At 34.7% G+C, this 14,079-nt stretch overlaps 1 protein-coding gene and 1 long non-coding RNA gene across 2 annotated transcripts; both read left to right on the forward strand.

Annotated features, from left to right (window-relative positions):
• Positions 1-56: 56 nt before the first annotated feature.
• On the forward strand, positions 57-5,594 carry LOC130714700 (uncharacterized). Its single transcript, XR_009011383.1, has 5 exons — positions 57-1,890; positions 2,128-2,555; positions 2,681-2,752; positions 3,284-4,385; positions 5,290-5,594. It is a non-coding gene; the product is annotated as an uncharacterized LOC130714700 (long non-coding RNA).
• Positions 5,595-10,188: 4,594 nt separating this feature from the next.
• On the forward strand, positions 10,189-14,051 carry LOC130714537 (ribulose-1,5 bisphosphate carboxylase/oxygenase large subunit N-methyltransferase, chloroplastic). Its single transcript, XM_057564445.1, has 6 exons — positions 10,189-10,740; positions 10,846-10,874; positions 11,499-11,710; positions 11,944-12,069; positions 12,494-12,898; positions 13,451-14,051. The coding sequence occupies exons 1-6, from the start codon at positions 10,271-10,273 to the stop codon at positions 13,667-13,669; spliced, it is 1,461 nt and encodes a 486-aa protein (XP_057420428.1). The 5' UTR covers positions 10,189-10,270; the 3' UTR covers positions 13,670-14,051.
• The last annotated feature ends 28 nt before the right edge of the window (positions 14,052-14,079 follow it).

Raw genomic sequence — 14,079 nt, forward strand, 5'->3', positions numbered from 1 at the left:
GAATTCTTTTAGTTATACTTTTTGTTCTAGACTTCCTGGTCAAGAAGTTAGATCATTGCGAGGAATTTAAGAGATTACTGAAACTCCATAGTTGAGAAGGATGGATGTATCATGTTTTGTAGTAGACTTCTAAATAGTAAAAAGTGTAAAATAGATTGAAGAGTGCATGTAGGTCTCAACTATAGTTAATGATAGGAATATGCAGATTATGTGTTACACTTGGATGTACTTGCCCATCATTCACTGATATGGTTTTGGTTGATCTTCCTTTTTTCTCTTTTCCTACTTATTGTGCCAATGCTAATTTGCTGAATTTGCAAACATATTGAAGACTGTCCCTTCCTTCTCTTTTAGCATTTTGTACTGATAAAAAGATGTTGTTTCGGATTTTATTATTTTCTTGCAGAGCTCAGCTGTTTCCAACTGAGTAATTTGAACATTAAGGCAGAAGTGTTGGCTTCTTTTTTAGTTAGTTATTGTATTTCTCTTTCAAATGATAGGAGGCTTGATTCTATGAACTTGTGGCTGCAGCTAAGCTAGTCCTCTCCCCCATCTCCTTCTAAAAGGCTCAGCCTCACTAACAATTATAGAAAATAGTTGTTTTGTAATAGTTATTTTATAACTATCTATGATCACTTTATTGCTCCAAGTTCTTTTAGTTTTCTTGTACTATAGATGCAAATTCATGTCATAAATCTATATAGATACAATTCAGAAGCCTTTGCAAGAAGGGAATGGATGACGTGTCCCTTTCTTATGCAAAACTGATTTTGTTATGATTTTTTTTTTTTAATTTATGGTGTTAACACGTGGATTCACAGAATTCTTTCCCGGTTTTTTTGATGGATCTAATATGTGTATTGGTTTGGATGTGTGGATGTAAGGACAAGGGTTTAGAGTGTATGAAGAACGACATATAACATGTGTATGCTGATGAATTGTTTGGGCCATGAATATAACACGTGTATGTGAGCGGAGTTGTCTTTCCGTCCTCTGTAGCAGCACTTTTTCGGGAAGAAATCAAAATGGTGCCTTGAGGTGTCTTCCTCACCTTAACTTGGGTACAGAATTCAACAAGTATCACTGCTAGAACTTGACTTTGGAGAAAAAAATCTGCCATCAACCTTTCCAATTTCAACGCGCTTCACTGCCAGATCTTGACTTTGAAAAATAGGAAGGGTTGTCATCTGAAAATTCAAGTGGCCTTTGACAACGCCCCTGCTTTCATTGGCGGCGAGTATGCATGCGCTGAGAAGGTTTGAATCGATAACCCACATAGTGGACCATGCGATGTTTGACTTTTGAACCTGCAGTTGCAGCTCTTGAACCAGTCGGTGGACTTACGAGCTGGCTTTGGCAGTGGTGATGGTAAAATGCTACCCAAACGACATTTTTTCAATGCTGAAATCTTCCTCCTCTTTTCTGCAGCGTCCATTTCTGGGGGAAGGCTTGCCGGATTTAATGAAGATGGAGTTTGAGTAGGCGAAGACGGTGGCTGAAGGGGAGTGCACGAGCAGGCTTTTGGCCACGAATCGAGCCTGTTTTGCTTTGCCAGCTATCAAGCAAACATTAATTTATGAATCCCTGCATCCGGTGAATTGCAGGATGAATTCAAAAACAGATATCTCTCTCTCTCTCTCCCTGTTTCTATTTCGTTGCCGTTTATTGTGGTAGTATCCCTAACGGAAGCGTCCCAGCCTCAGTGATAACTATGCCCTGTCCTCACGGAAGTGTTTAACATTCGAGGGATATTCATGGTGGCCAGTTTGTGGTGTCGAACATCTGAAATGAGATCAGCTGAATCCCTCTTGACATGCGGAGTTCAAGATCCTGGAATCCAGAAGTCGCTGCTCTGTCTTCTATGTCATGGGTCTCAAAAAGATCGTACAGGTAACATCTTGGCCTCTGAAATTCATTGCCTTGCCATGTTCTTTTTTACTTGAGTAAACCCAAGCGCTAATTTGTTTCTTACTTTTGTGCTTTGATAAAGAATAAGGCATATCAGCTGGTGAAACAATAGTTACTATCAAATGTTGAATTGGTCTTATTTGACTGAAGATTGTAAGAAGCAAAATTATTTACCTCTCCCCAAGGATTATACCTTATTCTGTAAATATTATTTTTTAGGTGGAGGAGGTGATATCAACAAAGTGTGAGGGCTTGCAGGAAGGGAGGTTGATTGTGCAGATATGGAGGTTTGGGAGCTGGCCAGATGGGATGCAATCAATGGTAAATGTTGCACTCGTGACTTTTTTATAACTTTACTCATTTGGTTTGAGGCTTTAGTTCTGAATGGTTGTGAATTTTGTTTTGCATGTGGGAGTTATGTTTGAGGAGCCTGGATCTGGGGTTAGAGTTGTCAAGCTCACACATAGTGATGTGCCTGAAGAAGAGATGTTAATGTTTGTTTACTTTGGGTTTGTTTGATGTAATTGCAATGTTTGTTTTGGACAGTTGAATAACGTAGGTTACTACTTGATTATGGAGGTATGAAAATTTCAATGCGGTTGAGAACACTTTCAAAAGAATAACAGTTTGGCCATGGCTGCTTGCAGGTGAGGACGACAAAGTTTTTGTTGGGATAGATAGCTACTATGTTTTATGTCCATTTGAGCTTATTATTGTGCTCATTTAGGTTGAACCCTATAATAATATTTAGAATGCCGATGATTCTGTACAGGACTGCTGGATAACCGATTTAGCGAATTTCAGAGTTCAACGTGCTCTCCCCACAGCCTTTTCAATGAGCAAGGTTCATATCTGTAATCAACGTCTTTAAATTTATCTTTTCTAACCTCCTGAAAAATGGTTCTCTGGGGATTTTATAACCATAGATTTGTATTTAGTTTGAAGAAAAGGGGTTGGTTGTGGCTTATATCAGGGAAGAGGGACAAATAACCTTTTGTCTTTGCTGTTCCCATTTTTATCTTTCATAGGTTTAAATCATTTCTTTGATCTAAGGCATATTATGATTTGTTTTCCCACGGTATGCTAAGGAATGAAGAACTTTAGAGATTTCAAAACAAGATTAGAGATAATGTGTGAATTTATTGATGAGAGACATATTATTGATTGGTTCTATCAGTTCCTATTTAGGATGCTTCGTCTTATATTTTAGATTATAGATGCCTTAGCAAGCTAACTGTGTTATGTGCTCTATAGTTGTGCATTCTCTCTGTCTGGAAGCATTACATGATTGAACAATTTTGTTTGCATGCTTAAATGCTTTGGATGCTATGGAAGGAAAACATACCAGTTTTATGACGTGAAATTTGTGTTGCAGATGTGGCCAACCTTGATAGTGAAAGGAAAAGGAGGACTAGACAATATTCAGCATGTTCAATTCTTTTAGAACCTATATGAGCCTCAACCAGAACACATATACGTTACTTTTTTTTGTGTTATTTTTTACTAAATTTAATATTCATCATCATTTTATTATTTGTTTAAGATTAGCTTATATCACTTCTGACAGCCATTCTTTTGCTCATTATAAAAGAGATTGCTATAAAGTATGTTTTAGAACATCTATAAGAGTGCATTATATCTAGATAGGGTCTGAAAAGGAGAAGAGTTATTATTTAATTAGCTTCTGATTAATTCTATGTTATGGAAATGAGGTGGGTAGCTTAAGATTATAACTTTGAGTTCTTATTTTTGTCACTTTTCATTTTTTAACCCAATTTGCAATGTTACAACAGGTTATCAACGAGTGGGAAGGTTCGAATCAACTAGATTAGAGGGCTGTCCATTTTATCATTGTTAAGGTCCAAAAAGAGGGTTAGGGAAGGCAAGTGACAACAACTAATGGACTGAAACTTCATAGTGGAATCGACATATATTACAAGGGTTAGAAATAGAAAGCAAGAAATTATCAACTATGAAAGAGACTAGCAAATTAATTTTATCTAGCAACTATTGAAACCTATTAATTTGGTGGTGAATCTTATCCTTTCAAGTCATCGTGTTCCCATGGAACTCTGCTGCTATTTGTTGCTCACTGTTAGGTCAAGCAGGTTTATCCAGATGAAGTTCTCTTAATTAGATTTCGAGCTGGCTAATAGTACCTATATCACATACATGTACTGCAAGTGCAAAGTACAAATTGTTCACCCTTATGTGATTACTTATAGAATAGGACTGAATCATTCCTTCATTCAATAATGAAGTTTGTGCATAGTAAAAAAAGTCCAGATTTTGATTGAGAAGAGTAAAGGAAATCATATTGGATGGGAGATTTTTACAGATAATTATTTTATGCAATTTAGTAGCTGCTTAATGTTATTTCACTGATGTTGACAGGGATGAGTTAAGATAATCTAGATTTTATGTTTTGCAGCTATGAGATGATATGGATGGTGGTTCCCAAGAAGTGAAAATGGGAGGTGATGTTTTCTTCCCTTCACAAATTTTCTGAGGAAATTGATTTTTTTTCTTATACTGAGTTTGGAATTTATAATGGTTTATAATTTCGTTAGGTGATGTGTTTAGGTAGTGCATGATGCAACTCTTCATGTGTTGTGAAATAGAATTTAAATTTTATGGTGCCTTATTTGCTTATGCTCTATCATGGATATGGTTTCCACAAATGAGGTGCTGGAAGAACAGCTTTTTTGTGACTATTACTTTTTTGTTTTTCCCAATTTTAGTCCTTCTATGCTGTGTTTAGGATTTTGTTTTGCAATTGGGTTTTAACACTATCATTTCCCCAAATGAGGAGCATGAAGAACAACTTTTTTTTTTGTTTTTAATTAGGGGTTAATGATTGATAAGCTAATATCTATGATTTCTAGAAACCTTTGGCAAATTTACTGCTAACTGCTATCCATTTAACACCCATGTGGTCATTGATAGAAGCAACCATATAAGTTATGGCCAAGTTAGCACTTTGCTGTAGTTTCTGTCTCGCAATGAATATAATCAGAATTCTGCTTATCAAGATACTTATTTGTATTGAGAAAGGAAGGGTGTGTTGTTAAATAATTTTTTTTTACCTCTTTTTGAACCTGATAGCTCATTGAAGAGTTGTTTTTATAAGATAAAAATTGAATTCTAGGTTAACATAGCAAGGTAGATCTGCGGATAGGTTTCTGTCATGTCAACTTCTATGCCTCAAGATGATTGTTTAAAGGAGCTGTGATAAACTTGCTTCTGGTTTTAAATAATGACTTATCTAAATGTATTTGGTGAAGTCATTGGGCAATGAAGAGTGTGTAAAATTGCAGCATGGTTTGTCTTCGTTACTCTACGGCAAATTATAATGTAATTTTGTATCTTATTGATATTTAGGATCTCCTGAGCCAGTTCTCAGATTGATCTTGAAGGAAATCAAGATCGTGATGGTGTAGGGTTGCATTCAATTCCCATGGGCCATGAGCTTGGAAATGGTGGAGACTGTAAAGATTCTGCAGAATCACCCTTTTCATAAACAAGATGTTGAAATGGAAGATCTAGCGGATGTTGTCCATATTTATGATTCTAAAATTACCCCAGAAAAAAGAATGTCTGATGAATGCATTCAGTGTAGCTGGAATTAACAGTCCAAAATCTGTTTTTTCCTTATATTTGTTAGTTGTTCTTTCTTTTTTACCTTTTACACTGTGGCTGTCCTTTGAGTTTTTTTTATTTATACATTCTAAAAAAAATATATACCTTGGAACCCGAGAAAAAGCATGCTTCCTTAGACAAATTTGGTACTAGATAATATTGACTATAGCATGTATATCATTTTTATTAGATAAAATATATATACATCGCAAGATAAAGGGTTATCTGAAAATTAATCAGTATTGAAATCTTAATAAATTGTATATTCTTATGCTATTACAAGTAGAAATAATTGCACTTCATCTTGACAAAAAAAACCTCATGTAGCCTGTGAACCACATTACTATTATCAGAACGATTAATATTGTTAGTGCATAGTAGTTATGTCTTAAATTTTTACGTATTTATTTCAATAATTTCATTTGTAAACTTATTTTCAAAAAAATTATTTTAAGAGTCAACATGTTTAACGGGTATTAAAAATATAAACATTAGTATATGTAATTTTGGGCGATACAAAATTGTAAAAAAAAAAACTTTGATTGTTCGAGCACTTGCCTATTATTTCAATATATGATTTTACCATGCTCCAAAGGTCTAAATCATATCTAATCAATTCTACCCAATTTTATATAAAGGGGATTTTCTTGCATTGATTTATCAGTTTTTTATTTTACCAAATGATTTAGCATAGTAGAGTTCAATGGAAAACGATAAGTAGAGAATGACTTTAATCCCAAAGAAAAAACTAGAGAAAAAAGGAATTCCAATGAAATTAAAAGATGTAATTCATTTGTATTTAGTGTGACTGGAAAACTGAGCTCTTAACATAATATAATTGAAGATCATTTGGAAAAAAAGCTAAATTGAAGTTTCGGTGAGTAAGATTTCGAACAGTATTCAAATTAACCACATCTCTTGCGAGTTTTAAGCATGAAGAAGGGAACAAAGAAAGAACAATAGTTATAAGATTTTACTACTTGGAAAATATATAAGATCATGAATGGGAATCATCCAAGAAGAAAGCTCCAAGAGAAATACTATACATAAAAATATTATCATGTTAAATCCAATACAAAAATAAGTTTTCGTACTTTCAGTATATGTATTCTACATTTATTATGTTTAAATTACAAGATAAACAATTCCCATTGGGGAGGAGTTTTTAACTTGAGAATATTATACCTTGAAATTAATAGAAAAATAAATTTATAATATAATCAGTACTTTTATCATAACTTTTCAATAATTTTCGAGTAAATATATATACGAGAATGATAATTTGATAGAAAAATATGCGGTTCATGGATTATAAAATAAGAAAACATGCATACATAACAAATACTTATTATTTATATCCAAATTATAGTGTAAAAAGCTTTAACGGAAAGGAACATTTCACATGAAAATATTTTCATGTTAAAAGTAATAAAAATATAAAATTAATTTAGTCCTAAAGTTTGGTACTTTTTACATAATTCTTTATATAATTTTAGAACTACATACATATTGAAGTGTGAAAATGTCATTGGAAAAAATGCGGCATAAAAATCAAACGGTAATATCGTAAACTATATCTATATTGATCACTATCAATTTAAATTGTATGTATCCAGCTAGATGATAATTTACCCCGTGCAAATCAAAGGCCAGAAAATTGATAGTGAAAATTATGAGGAATCAAAAATATTCATGTAAAAATATGGTCTATATTTATTTAAACTTTAAATTGAAGGGCAAAAAACTCACACGGGTGCAACATTTACATGAAATAATTTCATGTTAAAATTAGTAGTGCATTGTATAATAATGTAGTCTACTTTTTTGTACAAATGACAGGGTAAAAGCTCTTATGGGAAGTAACGTTTTACAAGAAAATATTTACGTGTTAAAAATAATATGAAGATAAATTTTCATAGTGTGTTTTTCATAATGTTTTAATAATTTTAGAAACAATTGTATACAAAAGTATAAAAATTTGATGGTGAAACATGTAGTACGGGTATTAATTAAATAATAGTAATACACACATATACATATATATATATATTGTAAAGTTTTTTTACACCGTCAACCAATCAGATTTCAAGGATGTGAGAAAATCTCTTTTATTTAATTTCATTAATTGACGTGGCACATCCTTGAAATCTGATTGGTTAACGGTGTAAAAATACTTTACACCGTCGGTGCATCATCCTTTTTCTCTATATATATATATATGAATTTTAAATTTTAAAAAATTCTCATGGGATGAGTATTCTACATAAAATATTTCATATTAATTATAACTAATATAAAAATAAACATTTCATACTGTGGAGATCAGATCAATTTACTGCATCATAACATATGGGGTTTGAATGAAAATAATTATAAAATACCAATAAATATTAATCTAAATGTTGATGCAGGAGTTCAGGCTTAGTCAGGTATAAGTATTAAGTTAATAATGTTACTTGTGAATTAATAATGTAAGAAAACTTATTTATATAATTTTCAAAAAATTAATCAGGTGATTATTCAATTACAAAAGTTTTTTTTTCCCGAGAACAATTCAATAACAAAAGTTAATATATACTTAATTTTTTGAAAATCAATAATAATAAATTTGTCCGTGTATAGCACGGGTCAAACTCCTTTTATGACTTTATGTTTATATTTTGTCTATAATGTGAATTGTTATGACTTTGCATGTTTAGTAAAATGGTGAACATATATTTGCATATCCTATGATTAAAATACTATTTTTTTTTAGTAAAATGGAGTACTATGCAATTATCAGTAAGTTGTCAATCTTATTTGTTTTGAAAAAATCCTATACAGATGTATGTAGTAAATTAACATTCTTACTTGTGAGTACATAACAAAATATACTTTTTTAACTTCATCTCTAATATACATTGATCTTATAATTGTATATTATATAATTTTGAAAACATTTATCTTCAAATTAAACAATAGAAATAAGTGTGATATCTTTACTTATAAAAAAACAAAACATACTATATTTAATTTTAAAAAAAATGATGCAAATTTACCCCGTGCATAGCACGGGCATAGATTCTAGTAATTGCTATTTATGTTAGCTTCCTCAGGTGAATAGTGAGCATCCACTGGGTAAGGACATTGTTGATTATAGCAAAAAATTCAGAGATGAAGAGAAACCTTCTTGGTCAGAGGCAGAATTTAGAGACTAAAGAATCATTCTTGCCAATTTAAGATACCCTTATGCTTATATGCAGATAGAGCAGCAACTTGCTTAGGCTACAAGAGTGATATACGTGTTGCAGACTAATGTTACTTTCACACCTCTAAGAGAGGTGGAAAGATGTGAAATGATGAGAGAGATAGGAAGAAAAGAAAAAATAAGAGAGAAAATATGTGATGTGATAAATGATGAGAGGAGAGATATAAATAAAAATAGATGAAAATGAAATGTTTAGAAAATGAGATATGTACGTATCATTATTGCGTTGTGCAGTATCAATGGAGCAATATGAAATTTATGATGGAATGAAGATCTTGTGGCTTTTTTTTTGTCTTTCACTAGCCTTTTCGTCTTTGGGCTTTGCAAGGCTATGGCCACGCTTTACCCAGTCTCAGTCTAGGAAACAAATCAGAAGTAAATATATACCCATGTTTAGTACTTTGGCCTTTGGGCAAGCTATCTGAGGCAGAAGTAGTGTGGTTTGGCTCAATTTCTTTATTTTGTTTAAGTTACAAGTAGGGTAAAACACACTCTTAAAAAATAAGCTACCTATTTACAAAGAAAAAAAAATAGCTTTTAAGTAAAAAGCCAAATGAAAGAGTTTTTGAAAATGAGATGTAGAGGACATGTCAAGGTTTCCCTAAGACCATTGTGTTGTGCTCTTATTTACGTTGTCTCTTTAACCGGCGCCATCCCATCCACCACTACTTCCATTGCCACCACCTTCTAGCGCCACCCTTAACCACTATCATCGTCTCCGCCGCCTCCATCGCAACCTCCACCACCACCATCACCCTCTACCATCATCGGTGTCGATGTCACCTCTCTACGATCAGCGTCACTGCCACCACCACCCTCCATCATCACCTCCACTGCTATTGTTGCCACTCCTCCACCACTTTTCACAGTCACCACCTCCACCACTACAATTCCTGACCGCAACCACCTCTACGGTCACCCCCACCACTCTCTCACCATCACTGTTGCTGTCACTAACTCGACCACGGTTGCGTGTGTAAATAACATACTTAGAAAGTGTGAGCGAAACAATTTTTAAGGATTTTTTTCTTCAGATTTTACGAATACAAGGATGACATGAATAGATGTTGGGGTGGTGATAATAACAATTCCCTTAAACAAATAATTTATACGATCAATGAACCTAAATATGTTACTGTTAATTAAATGAAATTGTTGAATGTGACGTGGAAGGAGCAACAGGAACTAGACAAGAGTACCCACAAGGTGCAGTGTTAGTTCATTTTATCCCTTAGCTATGCGGTCGGGAGTCGGGGATCCAATCGCCACCCGTAAAAATAAAACCCATATTGTGACCAGTTATTTACCGTGTAAGAGCACCCATGGTGAGAGAATTAGTTACCCATACTTTGAACTCACCCAAATAAAGCAACTAGACAAGAGTCTTATCCAAAAACCACAACAAAAGAGAACAAGGCTCAACTCAACACAACCAACCCAACACAACACAACAGTGTACACAAAACAAAAGCAGTAATGGCTAGTGCTTTATCTGTAGGTTCAGGCTGTGCTTTTCCCTTTCACAACAACACCTCCTTGTCCATGGCAGCCAAACCGTCACTCCTTCAGCTGAAGAAGCCTTTCGCTTCTATAGGAACCGAAACAACACCGGCGGTGTCTCCGGCAGTTCAAACCTTCTGGCAGTGGCTGAAGGAAGAAGGCGTTATCTCTGCCAAGACACCAGTGAAACCTGGTGCAGTCCCTGAAGGCCTTGGTCTAGTTGCCGTGAAAGACATTTCAAGAAACGACGTGGTTTTGCAGGTGCCCAAGAGGCTCTGGATAAACCCTGATGCTGTTGCAGCTTCAGAGATAGGGAACGTGTGTAGTGGGTTGAAGCCATGGTTGGCTGTTGCGCTTTTCCTGACGCGAGAGAGGACAAGAGATCAATCTCTATGGAAACACTACTTCAAGATTCTGCCACAGGAAACTGATTCAACTATATACTGGTGGGTTTCTTTTGTTTGATCATTTATACTGCTGAAATAAGCTTGATGTGAATTTGGGTTCTTTTCATATGGTTGATTCAGTTTGTAATTGCTTCTTCAGTGCAGGTCAGAGGAGGAGCTATCGGAGCTTCAAGGTTAGTCATTTCATGAGGATATTTTAATGCATACCCATGTTTAGATAATGAGGAAATTGTTGTGTATCAAATGTGAGTAACTCCCGCATTGGAAGATAAGGTTAACTTTGAGCGGTTTATAAGTGAGAAGACTCATACACCTAATGCTTTAAGGTTTTTGGTGAAAGATGTGGTGTCCAACTCACTTGTGGTTTGCTTTGTGGATTATAAAGTTTTTCATGGTCCGGTGTTACGCCTTATTGGTGCGCTCATTCCGAATTTCTTTGTACCGCCCCGAAGAGCACAATGTGGAGTTTTATCCTTTAAATTATCTCCTTTAATTTTGCCCAACAGAAATGATATTAATTTTCTTAGCTTTGGCGTGTTGCTTATGTAGTTTATTTTTGGAAATTATTTTACGTGATGATGGTCATCTAAGACTAAGTGCATGTTTGGAAACTCGTTCGAAAACCAGGTGAAGCCAAAATCTTCAGCAAAAGTTAATGGAAGTTACTTCTGTTCACCATAATTTTGTTTTTTCGCCGCGGTTTTCAAACGAGTTTCTAAAGATGCACGAAATGCTACCGTTTTTGCGGTTGCAATATTTGACCAAAACCTGAATCTTGATTGAACTGATTTGAGTAGGTACTCAACTTCTGAAAACAACACTGGCTGTGAAGGAATATGTGAAGAGTGAATTTCTGAGACTGGAAGAAGAAATCATTCTCCCTAATAAGAAGCTTTTCCCTTCTCCTATTACATTGGATGACTTCTACTGGGCATTTGGAATTCTCAGATCAAGGGCATTTTCTCGCCTTCGCAATGAAAATCTAGTTGTAATTCCACTAGCAGACTTGGTAAGGTCCTTTTCACTTGAAACTGTGCAGCAATTAGGCACTTCCCTAACAGCAATGCCTGTAAAGTGTAAACAAAGGAGTAGAGTTAAACAGCATATAAAACTGTCTATGATATTCCTAGAATAGACATCATTTTACTTGTTCTGCTGATTTTGTCTTCTCCAGTCAATATAAATCACCTTGCACGAAGAAGAAAAAAATGACTTTATCCACAAATTAAATTTCTGAATCAGATAAACCACAGCGCCAGGGTAACTACAGAGGATCATGCTTATGAAGTTAAAGGAGCAGCAGGTCTTTTCTCTTGGGATTTCCTATTTTCCCTAAGGAGCCCCCTTTCTGTCAAGGCTGGGGAACAGGTGAAGTGTTGTTGCCTCATCTTATTTTCTTTTGATGTTCCATTTATTAGCAACATTCTCTTAAAATTATTAACATATCTATGTCCATCATGTTAGAAGTATAATGTAAAACTATTTATGTGTCATCTGCCCAACAACTTAAACTTTTAGGATAATTTGTTCATGACACATTGAAAGGGTTTTTGACGATAGGAACATTATTGTGTCTAAGAAGCTTATATATAAAATTGGGAGGAAAAACAAACATATTTTGAACTAACTGCATCAGTGCTAGAAATTTGAAGTAGAACTTCACAATCCCAGTTTTAATCAAAGGCAGAAACTAGCTCTCATGTCAACAACTTCATACATCTCTCTTCATGATCTCATTGAAAAGTACCTTGCAGTTGGTGACATAAATTACAATCATAGTGTATTACTGCAGGTATATATCCAATATGACTTGAAGAAAAGCAATGCCGAGTTGGCTTTAGACTACGGTTTCATTGAACCAACTACCGAGCGAAATGCATACAGCCTCACACTAGAGATATCTGAGGCAGATCCCTTTTATGGTGACAAATTAGACATTGCTGAGTCCAATGGTTTCAGTGTGTCAGAATCATTTGATATCTTCTACAACCGCCCACTTCCACCAGGGTTGCTTCTGTATCTGAGGCTATTAGCGCTAGGAGGTACTGATGCTTTCTTATTGGAATCAATATTCAGAAACTCCATCTGGGGTCATCTTGAATTGCCTGTGAGCCGTGACAATGAAGAGCTAGTATGCCGTGTTGTTCGAGAAGCCTGCAACTCTGCCCTTGGAGGTTATCATACAACTATTGAAGAGGTATGACTGTGCTGAACTATTTTCACAAATCTGCCCTTCTGTCTAAGTCACCCTCATTACCCATGAGGGTGATTTAGCTCTACCCTAATGGACCAATAAGATCATTTATTAAAAAATAATGAAAAAAGTTATGAAATTTCTTATCCATTTATCTTAAATTCTTTTGCACCTCTTGGTGCATCACCCACTAATGCATATGATCTCCAACCCCAATTTAATATAAATACCGGTCTAATATCATAACTTCATAAGGGCATGATCACTATTTGTACTAGACAAAGAAGAAAACATGAAATCATGGACAAAGACTAAGTTCATAGATAGACTGAATATTCATTACTGGATCAATTTTATTAAATAGATCAGTATTTAAATAATCTTAATAGATCATAAATGGGCAATGGGCTGTTCTTGCCACCCCTAATTTGTTCGTTTCTGTCAATCAATTATACAAATAGTTCCAAACATGTTATGTCTTGCAGTGATGCATGCACTTAAAATTGTGAAAATTTTGATTGAGCTTAGCAACTGAACAAAGCATGTAACTAGCAGGATCTGAAACTAAAAGAAACAAATATAGATTCAAGACTTGCAATCGCAGTTGGAATAAGAGAAGGGGAGAAGTTGCTCCTGCAGCAAATTGATGAGATCTTCAAGGAGAAAGAATTGGAGCTGGACCAATTAGAATATTATCAAGAAAGGAGGCTCAAGGATCTTGGACTTTGCGGAGAAAGTGGTGATGTTCTTGGGGATCTTGGAAAATACTTTTAAATTTGCAGGAAGCAGTTAAAGACACACCAAATCATTGGTAAGTAATGGATGGAATCTACCGATACGAATGCACCTTGGATTCAATCAATCTTAAAAATGATTATAATCAAGTTTTAGACTCAGCTCCATTTATTGATTACAACCCATTACTTGAAAGCTTCATGTACATGTAAAGAGAAAATGTAATGCATGTATACACTTCTATATTGGTGCTAATTTGTAAAGCAGTTGACCTTCGCGGGGCTAATGAGATTGAACTTTAGAAGGCATGATGTGATCCTGAGGCTGCTACATGAGTTATTATAGTACTATTTTGAATGGCCATTTGTAAATATTAGAATTGATTTTTCCTACTATAATCAACAGATGTGGCATTTCAGGATGTGGTCTAACTCAAAACTCAAAGTGTG

Source organism: Lotus japonicus, chromosome 4 (genome assembly GCF_012489685.1).
Source record: "Lotus japonicus ecotype B-129 chromosome 4, LjGifu_v1.2".
Taxonomy (NCBI): domain Eukaryota; kingdom Viridiplantae; phylum Streptophyta; class Magnoliopsida; order Fabales; family Fabaceae; genus Lotus; species Lotus japonicus.